General features: G+C 36.8%; 1 protein-coding gene across 1 annotated transcript in view; it reads left to right on the top strand.

Annotated features, from left to right (window-relative positions):
- Positions 1-9,100, top strand: part of LOC135701426 (fatty acid hydroxylase domain-containing protein 2-like) — a 53,652-nt gene extending 44,552 nt beyond the window's left edge. Inside the window, exon 3 of the mRNA XM_065222219.1 lies at positions 8,575-9,100. Within this exon, the coding sequence (XP_065078291.1) occupies positions 8,575-8,716 (142 nt within the window). The 3' untranslated portion in view covers positions 8,717-9,100. The remainder of the gene's footprint in view (positions 1-8,574) is intronic.
- Positions 9,101-16,332: the final 7,232 nt, after the last annotated feature.

The following is a 16,332-nucleotide window of genomic DNA, read 5'->3' as shown; positions in this document are numbered from 1 at the left end:
CAAATCTTGTCATTTTAGTGGAGATTTAGTTTCAAAGTAGCTGAAAAGCATTTGAATTGAATTGCATAAATTTTACCGAAAAGGTCCAGCTGTTCAGATTCCAGTAAAAATTACCGAAGTCGGTGATAATTTCAAAGTGTGCAGGGAACTTCTTCGGAACTTTGTTGCGACCATGGTGCAGCCTTGCCTGAAGTTCTAGTGGTGCACCTTGGATTTTTTTTTTTTTTGAACTTTGTTACTTTTTGGAGCTTGAAGTTCCACTTGTGCTTTATTTAGCTCCTCAAGCAACCAGAAAGTTCTGTTGGTACTTTTTATGAACTTTATGGAACATGAATGTGGATTTTATCGTAGAATGCGGAACTTTTGGTTACTTGGGATGGCAGCTTCCGGTTAAAGAAAAACTGGGAAATACTGTCAAATATCCCCACAACATGGGTATTGTTGGAATCGAGGTGACGTGTAGGAACCGGATTCGGACCGGACCGGACATCCATGTATGATGCCATTTTGAAATCCAAGACGGTGACTTCCGGTTAAAGAAAACTGGGAAATAGTGTCAACCCAACATGGGTATTTTTGGAATCGGGGTGACGTGTAGGGACTGGAAATCCATGTTTGACGGCATTTTGAAATCCAAGCCGATGGCTTCCCGTTACAGAAAATCTGGGAAACACTGCCAAATACCCCACAATTTGGGGGGCCCTCTGTGCGGATCAGTTTTCAACTTTTTGTTTATACCAAAAGATGGTCCTCAACTTTGCTGAACACAGCAAATCAAGAGCTTTGTTTCGGAGTTATAAATTTTGTTCCGCTAGATTGTATTTCTGGCCTATAGTTCATTGTGCAGCGATGCCATTTCCGTAGAAAATTCTATAGATTTACGGATGTCATCACTTTTTACTAATTCAGGGATCGCTGATTTCCTCCTTTGTTGAAAATCGATTTTTAAGTGATATTTTTCAAATGTCTGAAAAATCCAGTTTGTGCACCATTAAAATGCGAATGATTTAAATAGCTGCCCATCTACGCAGCGGATGATTTTAAATACACACTTAGAAATAACTATTAACACGTGACGGAATCCATCTTTGACACAAAAGATGAGACGTAAACAAATATGTAATGTAATATTAAGTGCTCCGATACTGAAAAGTTCGTTGCTCGACGAAAAGTACGTTTGATTGAGCCGTATTTCGCGTTTGTTATGACTCAAATGTATGTCAAAATTGACGTTCGTATACGTCATTCTCAGAGCACCTAAATTTACATGTATTTTTTTTTAAGTGTGTAATCATCTTTATGTTCGACAGTTTCTCATGTTATCGAATCCACAAATGCGTGCAAATTTTATTCGGTTGGAGATCTTTTATTGGAAGTCATTTGAAACGTCCTTCACACATTATCGTAGACATCAATTTTGCATTGTTTTTTTTTTCTCTGTTCGCGACCTAACACCACTGCGACCAGTAATTTGATCTATTGTAGTATATCCCGTGTCCTTAGTTTAGTGCATGTCGTCTTACTCCATCACTATTGAGAAATGATGAAGTATTAGATTTTTTTTACAGTTGTCATTCTTGTATTTATCGCAAGGATCTGACTCTGATTGAAAGGTCCTACTCTTTATACCCTTCAGAGTGTTGAAACACCTCCCAAAGGCGCGCCCCTTTGTCAGTCAAAATTGGATTCCTTAGCAACAAAATTAAGAAATGACATTGCACTGTTAGGATGTAGTAAATTTTAAGGGCTTACGACTCAGTTCTGATACGAAAGAGTTCCGTTCTTGGAATGATGAGCGATTTTAGAAGGTCGGTGCGGATAACTTTGCAGACGGGTTCAGAGAATTTCCAAGGTAGACAGTGTTCTGAAGGATTTCTTTAGCAGCGCAGAACTTTTCTTAGTTTTTGGATTATAAAGGGTGTCCACAGTTAAATTGCATCACTTAGAAGTACTCGCCAAAAATAAGTCTATCAACCGATTGTTAATAAATTGTCCGGGAATGTAATACTATATATAGCTTGGTTTACGTATTTACTCTATTTCTTCACGAAATCCAAACACCCGAACTTTCTTCTTAATTCCACCCATAAGGTTTTTTACAACGGTTGATTCGACATTTTTTTTCTGCCTTCAACCATTTCCTGCTCCATAGTGACAACTTGAGGGTGCTTACGGAGTTCGTGCTTCATTATAGCCCAGTATCTTTCGATCAGTGGCAACTTCAGTGTGTTTGGGGGATTGGAATCCTTCGGCACGAAATTTATCCCATTCGTCTTGTACTACTCCAGAACGTTCTTGGAGTAGTCACAAGCGGCTAGATGCGGCCAAAAAAATTGTAGGAACGTTGTGTGATTTGAGAATCGAAAGTAGTCGTTACTTCAGGCACTCATTCATTTAGACTTGGTCATTTACGGTTGTAGTTGTAACGAAAGGATTGCTCCGTTTTGCACATGAACAAGTCGCCTGCCAAATCATGAATTTCTTGCGGAACTTCGACACTTACTGTTTCCCGAGGGACTCTGAAACATCGAACATGTCTTTCGCAGTCACATACTAGTTTCCCGGAATTAGTTTGAAGTCTGCTTCTACGTATGTTTCATCGTCCATGTGCAGTGTGGTTTTGTCAGCATTTGTGAGTACAGCTTACGTGCCCGCGTTCTAGCTGTCCTATTCTGTCGTTCATTGCGGTTTGGTGCTCTCTGAACCTTGAATGAAGGTTTCAAGGCGTTGTGCCCGAAACTTTTTGCCAGGTGCTGTTTTTTTTTCGTGACATCCCGAACGGAATAGTTGGGTTTGCGTTTGAAGGCAGCATCCACTCGCTTGTGATCATCAACGCAGTACGGAACACTTTTTCTTGCATTCACTTGCATCCGATTGACAGTTAAACGTTCTCCGAAACGTTTTATGACACGAGAAACAGTAGATTGTTGGATTCCCAACATCTTTCCGATGACTTGGTGTGAAAGATGTGGGTTGTTGAGGGGAATGTGCAAAAAATTTTCTTCGACTTTATTTTCAAAACTACTATATTTAGATAGAGCTGAAATTAGGGCCTAACAGCTTTTGTAAACAATGACTTCTCTTGATGATTTCTAGAAATTTAAGGCTCGCCCACGCAAACCAACATCCTCATCGGGTAGGGAAAGACTTCCCCTATCCATTAGAGATGAACTAGCCTAAGGATAAAAATCTCTTTAATAAAGCCTACAAAAAAAAAATCCCCTATCCATGGTTAGGTTGTTCTGCGTGGACGTGCCTTGAATTCCTAGAAATCATCGATAGAAGTCATTGTTTACAAAAGCTGTTACGCCCTAATTCCTGCTCTATCTAGATATATAAATTTCACAATAAAACTCACGCAGTAAAAACAATACACGCTGGGGCCATCTAACTCAAAATTTCATTAAAATTAACCCAAAGGGCAAAATGTTACAGCTTTTTAAAATTATGCAATTTAACTGTGAACACCCGACCAACCCAAAGATGCCAGAAATACAGACTTTTGTACACGATAAAGGTGGACACTATCTTTTTTGAACCCTTGTAACTTTAATTATAATAACGATTTTTCTAATCTCATTAGATATAAAAATAGTTACAAATATTAACTAGTTATTGCATTAGTTCTAGCTTCAGGAAATACTTCATTTGATATTTTTTGGATACAAAGGGCGACCACTTTTTTCGTGTACAGAAGTCTGTATATATGGCATCGTTGGACCAACCGTTCGTGAAACTTCTTCAAAGTTCTTTATACAGAAATAAAGATTTATGTCAGCAATTCTTTACTTTAATAGCACATTTAAAGTAAAGAATTGCTGACATAAATCTTTGATGTACACATTTAAAAATCTTTATTGATCGATACTTACACAGATGAAAATTCTGAATTTTAATTGTGATGTAAACATTCATTCACGTAAACTTAAATTTCATTTCACGCAACCAAGCAACTTGTAAACAATGTTGTTTACAAAGATGGGCTTTTGTATACAATATTTGCTGCATTGCAAATGTTTACCATTGCAGTTCTTCAAGTTTACATCTATATATTGAATAACCCGTGATAGCATGCGTGGTGGAATTCTCGGCATTTGGAACCCAAAAAGGAAAATTGATACCTTTTTGACCTCTATTACACCTACATGACTGACTGGTTGATGGTTATGACAAATAAATGTTGAATTCATGTATGAAAAGATTTACAGAAATTTCAATACACCACATACCTACTAGAGTGTGTTTGCCTGTCATTGATAAGCTCATCAACAGCAGTCGTGGACCCGAGGATTAGCAACCAACAACGAAATCAGTACACCCCAGAAATTATGCAAATTTACAACAGAAATCAATATTTTGATCTGGCAACACAATCGATATTTTAACATTGGTAACGATTGGTAGCAATATTTTAAGAAAGATCTTTATAAACGATTCACGATTAGACTTTTAGCATCTTTACAATTATTCATGAAATGGTGACGATCGCTATCGATTTTTCTTATGAATGGCTTTGAAGATCGATGTATAGAAAATTAAAGAAAATTAACGAAATGGTTGGTCGGGCACCCTTTTGTCACTTTAAATAGCACATTTTAGTTCATTCGTGACTTGTCCGGGATGAAATTTAAACTAGTATCCTTTAGTGTGGTATCCAGTATGTAGCGATTGGTATTCGCAATGAGCTTTCAGAAAATAAACACGAACGTGAATTCACCCTGAGGCGCTGGCAGAATGCAAACCATATCGTATAATGTGGAAAATGTGGAATGGCAAACGTCTTTTAAAAAAATTGATCGAGTTGAATTAAGCCTTTTTCGATGTGCAATTGCCTCACCTTCTTCATTGACTGACTCTTGGATTAGTGTAAGATCTGCATAAAAAAGCTGTATCACGAATTTGACACATTAGATCGTTTAGCTACACTCACCTTGCTCCACATTATCAATGGTATGGTGTTTATTATTCAAATCCGAGGTCTCTAATTATTCACTATAACTGGAGAACCAAAGCTAGCATATTATCGAAGACAACAAATCAAGAAGACTGGCAACTTTGCCAGAATCCAAGCGACAGATACAATGGCGCTGCGCTTGAGTGAAGGTGGTCAGTTGCCACACGGGAAAAAATCCGATTCCATTTTCATGAATAAAAAATCATGAAATGAAAAAACTTGCCATCCCATGAAATCGTAACAATGATTCATGATTTCGTCATGGAAATTCATGATTTCATAATGCAGTGGAATCAAGACCACTACAAGCGTTACACGTACTTGGCAAACCGTCTTCATAAACCGCACTACATAGGTATCTCTTATACGCCTTTTGTCTTCCAACTTATACAAGTACTGATAGTCTAGTGGTGAAAATATGAGTTCAAGGATCTCAAGGTTCTTGGTTCGAATCTAGTCTGATGCTTTATTTTATTCTTTTTGCATTTTTGGTTAAAAGTTAAACCCATGAATTTAGCTCATGATTTCAACTCGGATGATTCATGATTTTGGGAATGGTTGCTGCGTTACGCAAAAGTTGCTTATGATATCATGAATATTATTCATGGTGTATTTTCATAACATGAAAATACACCGTGTTCATGAAATCATGAGTCATTTTTCTCATTTCGGAGATCGGATTTTTTCCCGTGCAGAATGATTAACAACATTCTGCACACTAGTCTCAAATATGGGTGATTTTGAGCAATGTGGGATTTTTGTGTTAACAAATTAATATTTTCTATCGGTTTCCAATATATTTTCATGTACTTTCTCTGTATGTATATCGATGAAGAAAACTATTGAAGACTGTAAAGAGAGAGAAGGATTAGTAATTTCCATTTAATTCCACTACCTTATTTGCTTATCCTTGACAGATACGTGTATTTCGCCTAAGCAAATAAGGTAGTGGAATTTAATGGAAATTACTAATCCTTTTCTCTCTTTATACAGGTATTCCACTAAGACACCCAAATTCATCAGGATATTGAAAACTAATAGTTTTATATGGAATAAGCAACAATTAAGATCTTCTTTCAAATGTAATTACACCGTTCGAAAAATTCATGTAAATTTCTGCGAGATACAGCGCACATAAAATTAACGCTAGATTTGGCAAAAAATTACGCGATATTTCGTGTAAATTTAAGCACTATATCCCATAAATTATCAATATTGTATGCGAGCTTGTAAACGATTTCGCTGTTTATGCCAAGTATAGCTCAAAATTAAACGAAGGGAGATTTTGAGCAATAGCTAAAATTCAGAATTTTTTTCTTTGTAGTTTGGTTTGTCCAATTTTGCCCGACTTTGAGATGTTCGTCTTAGAAAAGTGATATTTTTGGGACAAAACCATGAATAATCAATAATATAACAGGTAGAATATTACTTCCAAAGACAAAATGACGCATAGGGGAAACAGCCCTATTGTTGCGGTACGTTAGCAGCGTTAGAAGCCTATTGTTGTGTATGGAAGACTCCCTAACGTACCACAACAATAGGACTGTTTCCCCTAATACGCCTAAATTAAAACGTTTTCGTTTAGCGCTTTTAAACCACTGTGCATCGGCCGTGCAGGCAACACTGATCCTATTCAATAATATTCTTTTGTACAAGTATCTCTCCATCCAGCTCATGAGACCTCCTCAAAATTAACTCGGATTTATCTCAAAAGGGGGATTACACATTTACAGAGTAAAATTTTCCTCAAAATGAGTGACTTTTACTCATATTAGACGAAAATTGTAGTGAGTTTATGATCAACCACACTTTTTGTCAAATCGTGTTAAACCCGACTCAATTTTGAGTAGGTCTCAATGGCCGTGTATTTCTGGCAAACAAAATTTCATGCAAGATATTTAGCACGCCAATGTAACTTGTACACGGTCAATCAAACTAACTCAGTGAGAGCGTCACTTTACTCAGTTGTATTAAAATATAGTAAAAACTAGCAATGCTCAGAGGAACAGATAAGCCAAACAATCAATCGGAGTAAACCATCTGTATCGAAGAAACTCTTTGGCAAAAAAAAATTATGAAAACCATTCTATCGATAAAATATTTAATTAACGACCACCGTCAAATAGCAATCCATTAGCAAAAATCAATCCATTCCCCTTACTCTGATTGATTGCTTGGGGCATGGTTGTCAGCATCTGACTCAACTTTGCGTTAAGGTTTACCTTCCCGAGCAAAGTACAACATCAAAATGATAGCAAACCTAAATTAAATTTTGTTGTCGACAAAAAAATGAAATCAAAATAAGACTTTAGTTTGCAATTGACACATACGATATTATCGTGCAGGTGTAAACCGGAATAACCCCCTAGCGAAAATCGATTTTACTCTCGTTCTGTACGATGAACATTGTTAGAAAAATGATGCTTGATCAAATTTTAAGTTTTCTGTAGTTTTTTGTAGTTTCAGCTATTAACATTTTCAAAATTAAACTTATGTTTTTGATTTAAAAGTGTTTTTATCATTTTCGATTTAAACAAGTGTATTTTTTTTTTAATAAAAGTTGTAACACTGTCAAAAAATACTAATGCACTCTAGTAAAAGAATAGCGCATCATTGAGATACTACAACGCACTACTTCCAACAATATGTCTAATGCCTTGTTCAGATTACAGAGTTATAACATGTTATAGCGCTATCTTGATGGTGGTTTATGTGTTGCAATTAGTTGACAACCGTTATAACATGTTATAACTCTCCAGTCTGGACAGCGTTTAACGTACACACTAGTGGATAATAAAGGATTTCAAATGTACCGGTAGTATCAAATGTTGTATTCATTTTGCTGTACTTTTAATCTACATCCAAACATTCTGTAGGTTTTGGGTTTTCAGTAGCGTCTTTTTACAGAAAATCATCAACTGAAAATGTCGTTACCGTTTTGTTTTTATTGCCTTGGTAATGTTAATACTCGTTTTGTTATCAACGGGAAAAATGCACATCAAATTGAGTTTTCAGTTTACTTTTACTGATAGCAGAATTAGTTTTCAATTTGATGTCACAGGATGATTTATTTGCACTCGATGTCGATATTTTAACCGTTAAATCGACCGAAACGATAGCAACCTTACGAGGTGAACCAACCGATGCCTGGAAGTACTTTTAAAAAAAGAAAGAAAATACAGCAACCTGAGTAATCATTAAAAGCTACATCACAACATCAAATTTACACGGATAGAAATATCCTTATACCTTTTGGCAAATTTCCATTGCTGATTATTCATAAAATGTATAAGTCAACTAATAAGCAGACGCCTTGCAAAAAGTTAATAAAGATCATGTGTCAAATGAAATGTATAAGCGGTCACACATACCTTTTATGCATTCTAATAGGACCTATGTGGTTTGTCTTATGGAATGTATAAGGCTGATGCTTTGGCAAAAATGTATAAGTGAAACACATGAATTAAATAATTGATTTTCGTTTCGTGTAGAATTCAGTTTGATCTCAGACTTTGCTCGGGTTGTTTGTCATTGCTAAACAATTCGAGTTTCCACTCAATCCGTGCCTAATCTATACCAATTGACTAATGAATGTTGCTTCACTTTCCCTTCTTTAACAGATTCAACCAGTGCTACGGACTCTTCGGTTGGTGGGACACCCTGCATGGTACGAACGAAGAATTCCGCAAGAAAAAGCAACACCTACGGAACAAGAGAATATTCTCCCTGAAGTCAGCACGTGAGCTGATTCCAGACGAGTAGACTGGAGTATTATACTTAGGGATGGAGGAATCATGATGAGTTGTCACCCAAAAAAAAAGAAGAAAAACATAACTAGTTTAACTAAACACGAATGGTGGTAACGTTATGGTGAAGTTGTTGCTCAAATAGCTATGTAGTTATAGACATTTCATTAAACTAGAGAAGTCATAGTAACCAATATGCTGAGAATATAACAGTTTGCAAGGCAACAACAGCATCTATACGCAAGCGATATGGAATGTCACTTGTGAAAAAATCGTAATGTATAGGAAGAAAGAACTAGTCTTGTAAGCTTGTAGGGTAAGATTTACTGATGGTCTGATGGTAACACATTACCTCTGTGTTATAGGTAGATGAATGTTGTGGAAATAAAGACTCACTAAGATTCAATCGTGGTATGCTTTTATGCTTCAGTTTAGACAACCGAAAGTCTAACAAGATAATGTAAGGAAGATTTGAGAAACCCAACCTCCAATTCTAAGATTTTTCAACGGAAAACAATAAGACTATAAAGTTAAACATATTGCAGTTTTCAAACTCCAAAACCTGAGCAAATCAATGATACCCGCATCCGCAACCATTTGTGAAATTTGCTCCCTTTCCAGCGGGTTAGTTTATATTCCCAATCGTCGTGAGTGCGTTTTATATTCAGTGCCTAGGCGAGAGGTGCCACAGTCGGAAGAAGTGTTAGTTTGTTTACTTAAATGAACCATGCCCATTTTGTTATGGCAAGTTTGCTATAAGAAATGCTCCTCGTGTTTATTAGCGAAATTCACATCAAAGATTGATTAATTGCGTAGGAAATCAGTTTGGCACGGCATTTGTGACCAGCATACACCTTCCGGTCGTATGAAACAGGTTAAAAACTGACCAAATCCGCAGATAAAAATTTTTGTTTTGAATTTCTGTATAGCAAAATAGTGAACTTTTCGTGAATATTAACGGCAAAGAACTCACCAACACTGGGAGACCGTGAGCTCCTGCCCACCTGTCATCTCCCAGCTCGGTTCAGGGCTATCAACCATCGTTGGAGTAGTCCTTAGAACTGGTCAAGTGCCCCTCAAAGTGCATATTATTTTGAATGTTTTTTTCATGGCTTGAGTAAATTGGATCATTCCGGTGAGACCGTTCCTTTTTGTGTGTGTACATTTGATTTAAAACAGGATTGGAATTTACATTGAGGAGCTCGGCTAGCTTGGCGGCTGTCGCTTTTACGTACTGAGTAGAAGATCGTGGGTTTATTCCCAAGCTCCTCCAAAACAAAACAATTACTATGGCAGTGTTGCCAGATATACCGATTTATCGGTATTTATACCGATTTCCAAACTAGATACCGATATACAGATAAGGTTCCTCAGAATACCGATTTTTAAGATTTTATACAGATTTATACCGTTTTTTTTTTTTTAATATTCAAAATTATTAGAGACTTGTATCTTTTTGAATACCTCATATTTTTTGAGCCTTCAAAATTCTAAACAATTATCTCTAAAGATGCCTTATCTTTCGACTAATGTCGGAATAACTCTTTCCTGTTATTCCTAGGGAATCGAGAAATATATTTTAAACATTATTGACCTTCCGGGAGTTTTTATTCATTTTTAAACTTCCTGAAGTTTCATCCAACTTGTCCTGGATTTTTTTTTTCCACCTTACCTTGGAAGCTTCTTCAGCCTTCGCTCGAATGATCCTTTCATCTTCTCCCGCCAGTTTTTTAACTTTCCCGGAGCTTCAAGGATGCTATCAGATTTTTATTGCGGATCCACACTAGCTGCAGGTACATTTAAGAAGTTCTGAAACTTCAGAAAAGTCCAGACTTTTGTGTAAGTTTTGATAAATAAAAGACGGTTTCATTAAATTCTGCTCAAATTTGAAAACCCGGAAATTCAGAAATGTCCAGCGAACTCCAGTGAACTTAAGGAAACATCATAAATATTTTGGAGACTTCACAAGTTCAAAGAACTTCAGGTAAATTTAATGGTTTTCTGGAACTTTAATGAAGCTCAGAGAGCATCAGGACAGATCAATTAATTTCAATGAAATTGCTGAAATTACAAAGGAGTTCCGAAAACTCAGGAAATTTCCGAAAACTTCAGCAATGTCAATGCAAATTTAGGAAACGTAAGGGAAGTTACATGAACATTAGATCATTGTGAGAACATTTTATGGGAAGTTCTATGCTTTTTAATGGCAGTGTAGATAACTTTTAAAAAATAAAAATAAATCGGGAGATCAACGAAATTTCAACGTTGATGTTACAATAAATTCAAGAATATTGTGAAAGCCCTTAAGAGATTTCAAAATCTTCAAAAAAAAGTCCAGAGACCTTCTAAGATGATTAGAGATATTCTGGTAGTCTTATTATAATCAGGGAAGTTCCGAGCGCTTCGAGGATGACCAGAGAACTCCAAAACAGCCCCTAATTTTAGGAAAATTACAAGAACTTTTAAGGAATTTCGAGGAATTATGGAATATTCCTAAGTGCATTTCAGGAATGTTCTGAAAACTTCAGGGAAATTCCGGAGTCTTCAGGGATATTTTTTCAATATCAGGAAAATTTTCTGGATCATGAATCTCTTTCTTCCGGAATTATGTCCTTGTTTCTTTCGACTGTTCCGTAAGCGCCTCTGGCTTCCGACTTTCTTCAGATGTTTCTTCCAATCTACCTTAGGAAGTTTCTGCCAGCATCTCCAGCAAGTTTATTTCGTATTCTCAAGGAAGTTCAATTCATTCTCCCAGAAATTTCTTTCGTCTTCTTCTGGAAGTTTGACCATTTGGCCAAAGGTTTTTTTGTTCGACTTCTATTGGAAGGTTTTTCCGAGCTTCTTCTAGCTTTCCCTGGAAATGGCTACTTCTGGATAATTACTTTTGGTTTCCGAAACTTTTCTGGCTTGCTTTGGGTGTGACACCCGATTTTTTTCCGATAGTTTATTTAAATTTTCGCCACAAATTTCTCAATTCGTGTCTTGGAAGTTTCCCGGAGGTTTTTCCAGCTTTTCTTAAACTTCATCCAGGAGAGCTTCTTTCATCTTTCTCTGGATGTTTTTTCAGCTCCATTCCCCGCAGTTTTCTTCCGGAATTTTCCGATCATAGTTCAAAAGCTAAAATTTTGCTTTGATTAACGGCTTTCTCAGTCTTAAAACAATGCAGCGACTACGATGTAATCTGCCCGAAATTTCGACCATAGATTGAGGCTTTTTTCAAGGGAAATATTGTTTGTCGTTATGATCAATACTTTAGATGTTGTTGTGACTGATTTTCCATATTTTGGTTTCATTTAATGATATTTAATTGAAAAAAAAAACACTACTTGGTCACAATTTTGATCACTACTTGAGGACAACGATAATTTAAGAAATTAAATTAAAAAAAATAAAGAGTGTTTTAAGACTGAGAAAGCCGTCAAACAAAGCAATTCCCCTCAAATCCCAGTCATCACCATCGTTAAAATTTTCGTTTTCAAAAACGGCAAAAATATAAAATTAAATAAATCGGAAATACCGATTTTTTAATACCTTCGATACCGATAAGCTTTAAAACAATCTGGCAACTCTGTACTATGGTCGCATCGCCTGCTTAAACGAATTCTGACCCATCCTGGCCGGCATCACGTGAAAAATTTCATGGAAAACATTTTTCAGATTTTTTTTTTTTATTATCAGGTCTAGGATTCGGAGGTAGATTTTATACCAGTAACAGTTCCAACTAAAAGGTGCTCAGATTTAAAACACTCAGATTACCAGTGGAGCACGATACCAAAGATGAAACTGTCGGAAGAAAAACATTCTATTTTAGTGTCCTCTTTCACGGTCCCTTTCATCCAATGAATACCCCCCGTATGCAAGGTAATTCTGTGGTTTTGCTGCCCCCTCGGTAGAGAGACGCACTTTTTTATCAAAGCAATCACACAAAAATCAGAGATGTCCCATTTTTTAATTACTCGATTAACAACTAATCGATTATTTTTTGTTCGCTGTGCTGTCATTTTTCTACCATTGAGAGTGCAGCACATGTTTGAAACGATCGGTGATGGATCCCCTGGAGAAGTTAATGCTTATATCGCCATGATATAACAGATTACAAATATTTTACTTTTCGGCGAACTTTTCGGTTCGTTAATCGATTAATCGATTGTTCGAATGAAAATCGGCCATCACTACACGGTAAGAAAAAAGTACCCAACGGCCAATTCCCTTTTACCTACTTTTGACTAGTTTGTCTCCTTTTCTCCTATTAATGTTGTCAAAAACGGAGGAGCAAAACCACCCAACAGGGATAGTAAAGTGTGGGAATCCAACGTTGAGTAAAATCATATTCACCTACTGTTGGGTATAACTAACTTACTTTTGGTTGAAAAGCCAGTGGAAAATTCCATACGAACTGCACACAAGTAAATGAAAATTACTTTGACCCGCTTTACCTACTTTTGGGTCCCTGCACTATAGTGCCGAGATGAGTGAAAAGAACTTAATTTTGGGTACTTTTTCTAACCGTGTAGATGCATGTGAAACGTCATTTCAAATATAAGGACTGTACATAAATAATGATAGCCTTATGGATCTAATATGGACCAACAGGTCTGTGCCATAAAAAGGGAGCCTTATGGATCGATAGGTCTGAGCCAGATGACAGTTCGAAGAAAAAAAAAATAAAATAGGGTAAATGTTGGCTTCGGCACCCATTGACTGTTTTCGGCAACCAAAATTTAAACGTTAATTTCACTATGTTTTCCCATCAACGCACTTCCCTGAATGTGTCCAAACGATTGTTTAGCCTTTCAGCTTCAATCTGATTATATTTGAACGATCGAGCAACCCTAATAAAAATGTAATGGTTAATTTGCTTAACGACGTGTTCTGGGTATCATCCAAACCATTTGTGGAATAGTTCAATAATTTGGGTTATCGTTCGTTTATGGTAATTTTTTATTAGGGAATCCAGTAATGCTACATTTTTCTTCAAATAAAGCATACGCACTACAAAATGGGGTTGATTTCGAGTTGCCGATAATAGAACAGCTGGTTAACACGCAGTTCTAATGGGAAGGTTGCCGAAGAAAAAGAGGCTGCCGACAATAGTCACACTCACCTGAGAAGTTTGGAGCGTTGTAAAAACGCTTTCAAAACGTTTTGAAAAATTCTGTCGATTGGAATGGATAGAAAAGCAAGCAGCAGATGAATGTAAACAAACAGACAGATCATATATGTGCGTGACGCTGAGAAAATGCTAGTAGAAGTGCAGACGCTGCTTAGATTGACGAGAATACGTAAATTCCCCTAAATAATGATACAATTTGAAAGGGACCGAGGCTAATCACAAACTACGTGCCCATGGTAACTGAAATAAACACGAATGTTCACCGGTTGACGATACTGCCCGTACCCCAGTATAGGATTTTCAAACTTTTGCCCAGAAATAAAATTATTCATCCGCTATTGATTTCCTTGCTTCCTACATTTACGAAGTTAGTGAAAAACGTAATATCACCTCAAAACAAACATTGAAATGTGATTTTCGAAAACATCATGAATTTTAGTGTAAGTGGGCCTAATGGCCCAAACGCAATGTGGGCGAAAGCGGAACGGAAACGGAAAATTTGACAGTTGTCAGAAATGGCATCAAGATGCCTCACCGAAGTCGATTTGATTCTAACTAGTTTTCAATCCGACAAATAGGCTTACCCAGATCGGGCTTTACCGTTACCGCTGCAGTTCCGCTTCCACTGTCATTGCACTTGGGCCTTAAGTTTCTGAAAGAAGCTCAACACATTTGAATTTTATATTTGACATCCTACGAAAGCCTCTGAACGAGCTTCTACCAAAGAAGAATACTAAGATGAAACTGTCGGAAGAAAAACTTTCTATTTTAGTGTCCTCTTTTACGGTCCCTTTCATCCAATGAATACCCCCCGTATGCAAGGCAATTTTGTGGATTTGCTGCCCCCTCGGCACAGAGAACAGACATCCAAGTCAAATTCCTAAAGTGTGTAAGAAATGTAACTGCTATTTTGAATAGACATTTGAAACTAGCAATATCGTGGTGGCGCTAGTGTCGCTGCCCATCGACGTCGATGATCGACAGACGTCATCTTAACATAAATGTCAAAATTGTTGTGAGCAAAACATTGTTTGTTTAAAACCGATCAAAACATGGGCCGCAAGAGCTAGTTTATTGATTTTATTGATATAATATTTAAAAAAAAAATAAAAACGTACAGAAAATATTTTATTTTTATTTTCGGGCCGGTAAGCTTCCTCTTAAGCTCGGATGTCGGTTCTCTGTGCCCTCAGTAGAGATGAAATTTTGCGCTCTTTTTTATCAAAGCAATCACACCTAAATCAGAGATGTCCCATTTTTTTTATTACTCTATTAAAAACTAATCGATTATTTTTTCCGTTGTGCTGTCATTTTTTCACCAATGAGAGTGCAGCACATGTTTGAAACGATGGGTGATGATCCTCTGGGGAAGTCGATGCTTATCGGCATGATATTACCGATTACAAATATTTTACTTTTCGGTTCGTTAATCGATTAATCGATTGTTCGAATGAAAATCGGCCATCACTAGATGAATGTAAAACGTCATTTCAAATATCAGGACCGTACATAAATAATGATACAATTTGAAAAGGACCTGGGCTAATCATAAATTACGTCCCCACGGTAATTGAAATAAACACGAGTGCTTACCGGTTGCTTCTACTCAGGCCTGACATGGTCGTTGCTTATAGTAACTAGCTCCGAAAACCGATATGAATATCAAACTATATGCGATTTTATTATAAAAGCTGTGCACCAAAATACATAAGGGAAATTTTAAACATTACTATGTGCCAACATAGCTGAAAACATACATACTTAACATAACGTAGATTCAGTCAACAACGTCATTAAATCTAGATAGAGATGGAATTAGGGCGTAACAGCTTTTGTAAACAATAACTTCTGTCGATGATTTCTAGAAACTCAAGGCTCGCTTAAGCAAATCAATATCACCATCAGGTAGGGGAAGTCTACCCATACCCGACAGTTATGTTGGTTTGCATGGGTGCACCTTGAATTTCTATAAATCATCGAAAGAACTCATTGTTTACAAAAGCTGTTAGGCCCCAATTCCAGCTCTATCTAGAAATATGGAATTAATATATTACAAATTCAAGAACATGCGTCACCGCCAAGAAACTTCCCGGTGAATATAATTAATAGCGCAGTCACTCAGATGGTTGATCGAAAACAATTGAACGATGGCGACGTGATCTAGGTTAACAGCCGTTATTCTTTTGGGATATACGTTCTCGACCGGTTTGACGAGTTTGGATTCTGTGTTTTTATTATTGTGTCTAGAATGTTTAGGTCGATATGGTTGTTATTGATGTTTATGTACTTTTCTTCCTGATAGGGTTACGGGATGTAAACTAGGTCTAGCCCCTCAACTCGGCCCATCAAGCAACTATGTCCTTTTTCAGCAATAAGGGGAGATGCATATATTATGTCTTGCTTTAAGTATGGAGGGGGGGTGGTGACAAGCAATGCATTAGGTACAGGAAATTTAATTTTTCCTCAATTTAACGTGACATACACACTAAGATTTTGTTTTCGTGTTCGGTAAATTTTTT

The sequence above is a fragment of the Ochlerotatus camptorhynchus genome, unplaced genomic scaffold (assembly GCF_037179485.1).
Source record: "Ochlerotatus camptorhynchus isolate MF236.1 unplaced genomic scaffold, CSIRO-AGI_Acam_v1.1 ptg000161l, whole genome shotgun sequence".
Lineage (NCBI taxonomy): Eukaryota > Metazoa > Arthropoda > Insecta > Diptera > Culicidae > Ochlerotatus > Ochlerotatus camptorhynchus.
The sequence above is the reverse complement of the archived record's forward strand: the minus strand, read 5'-3'. Positions and strand labels throughout refer to the sequence as shown.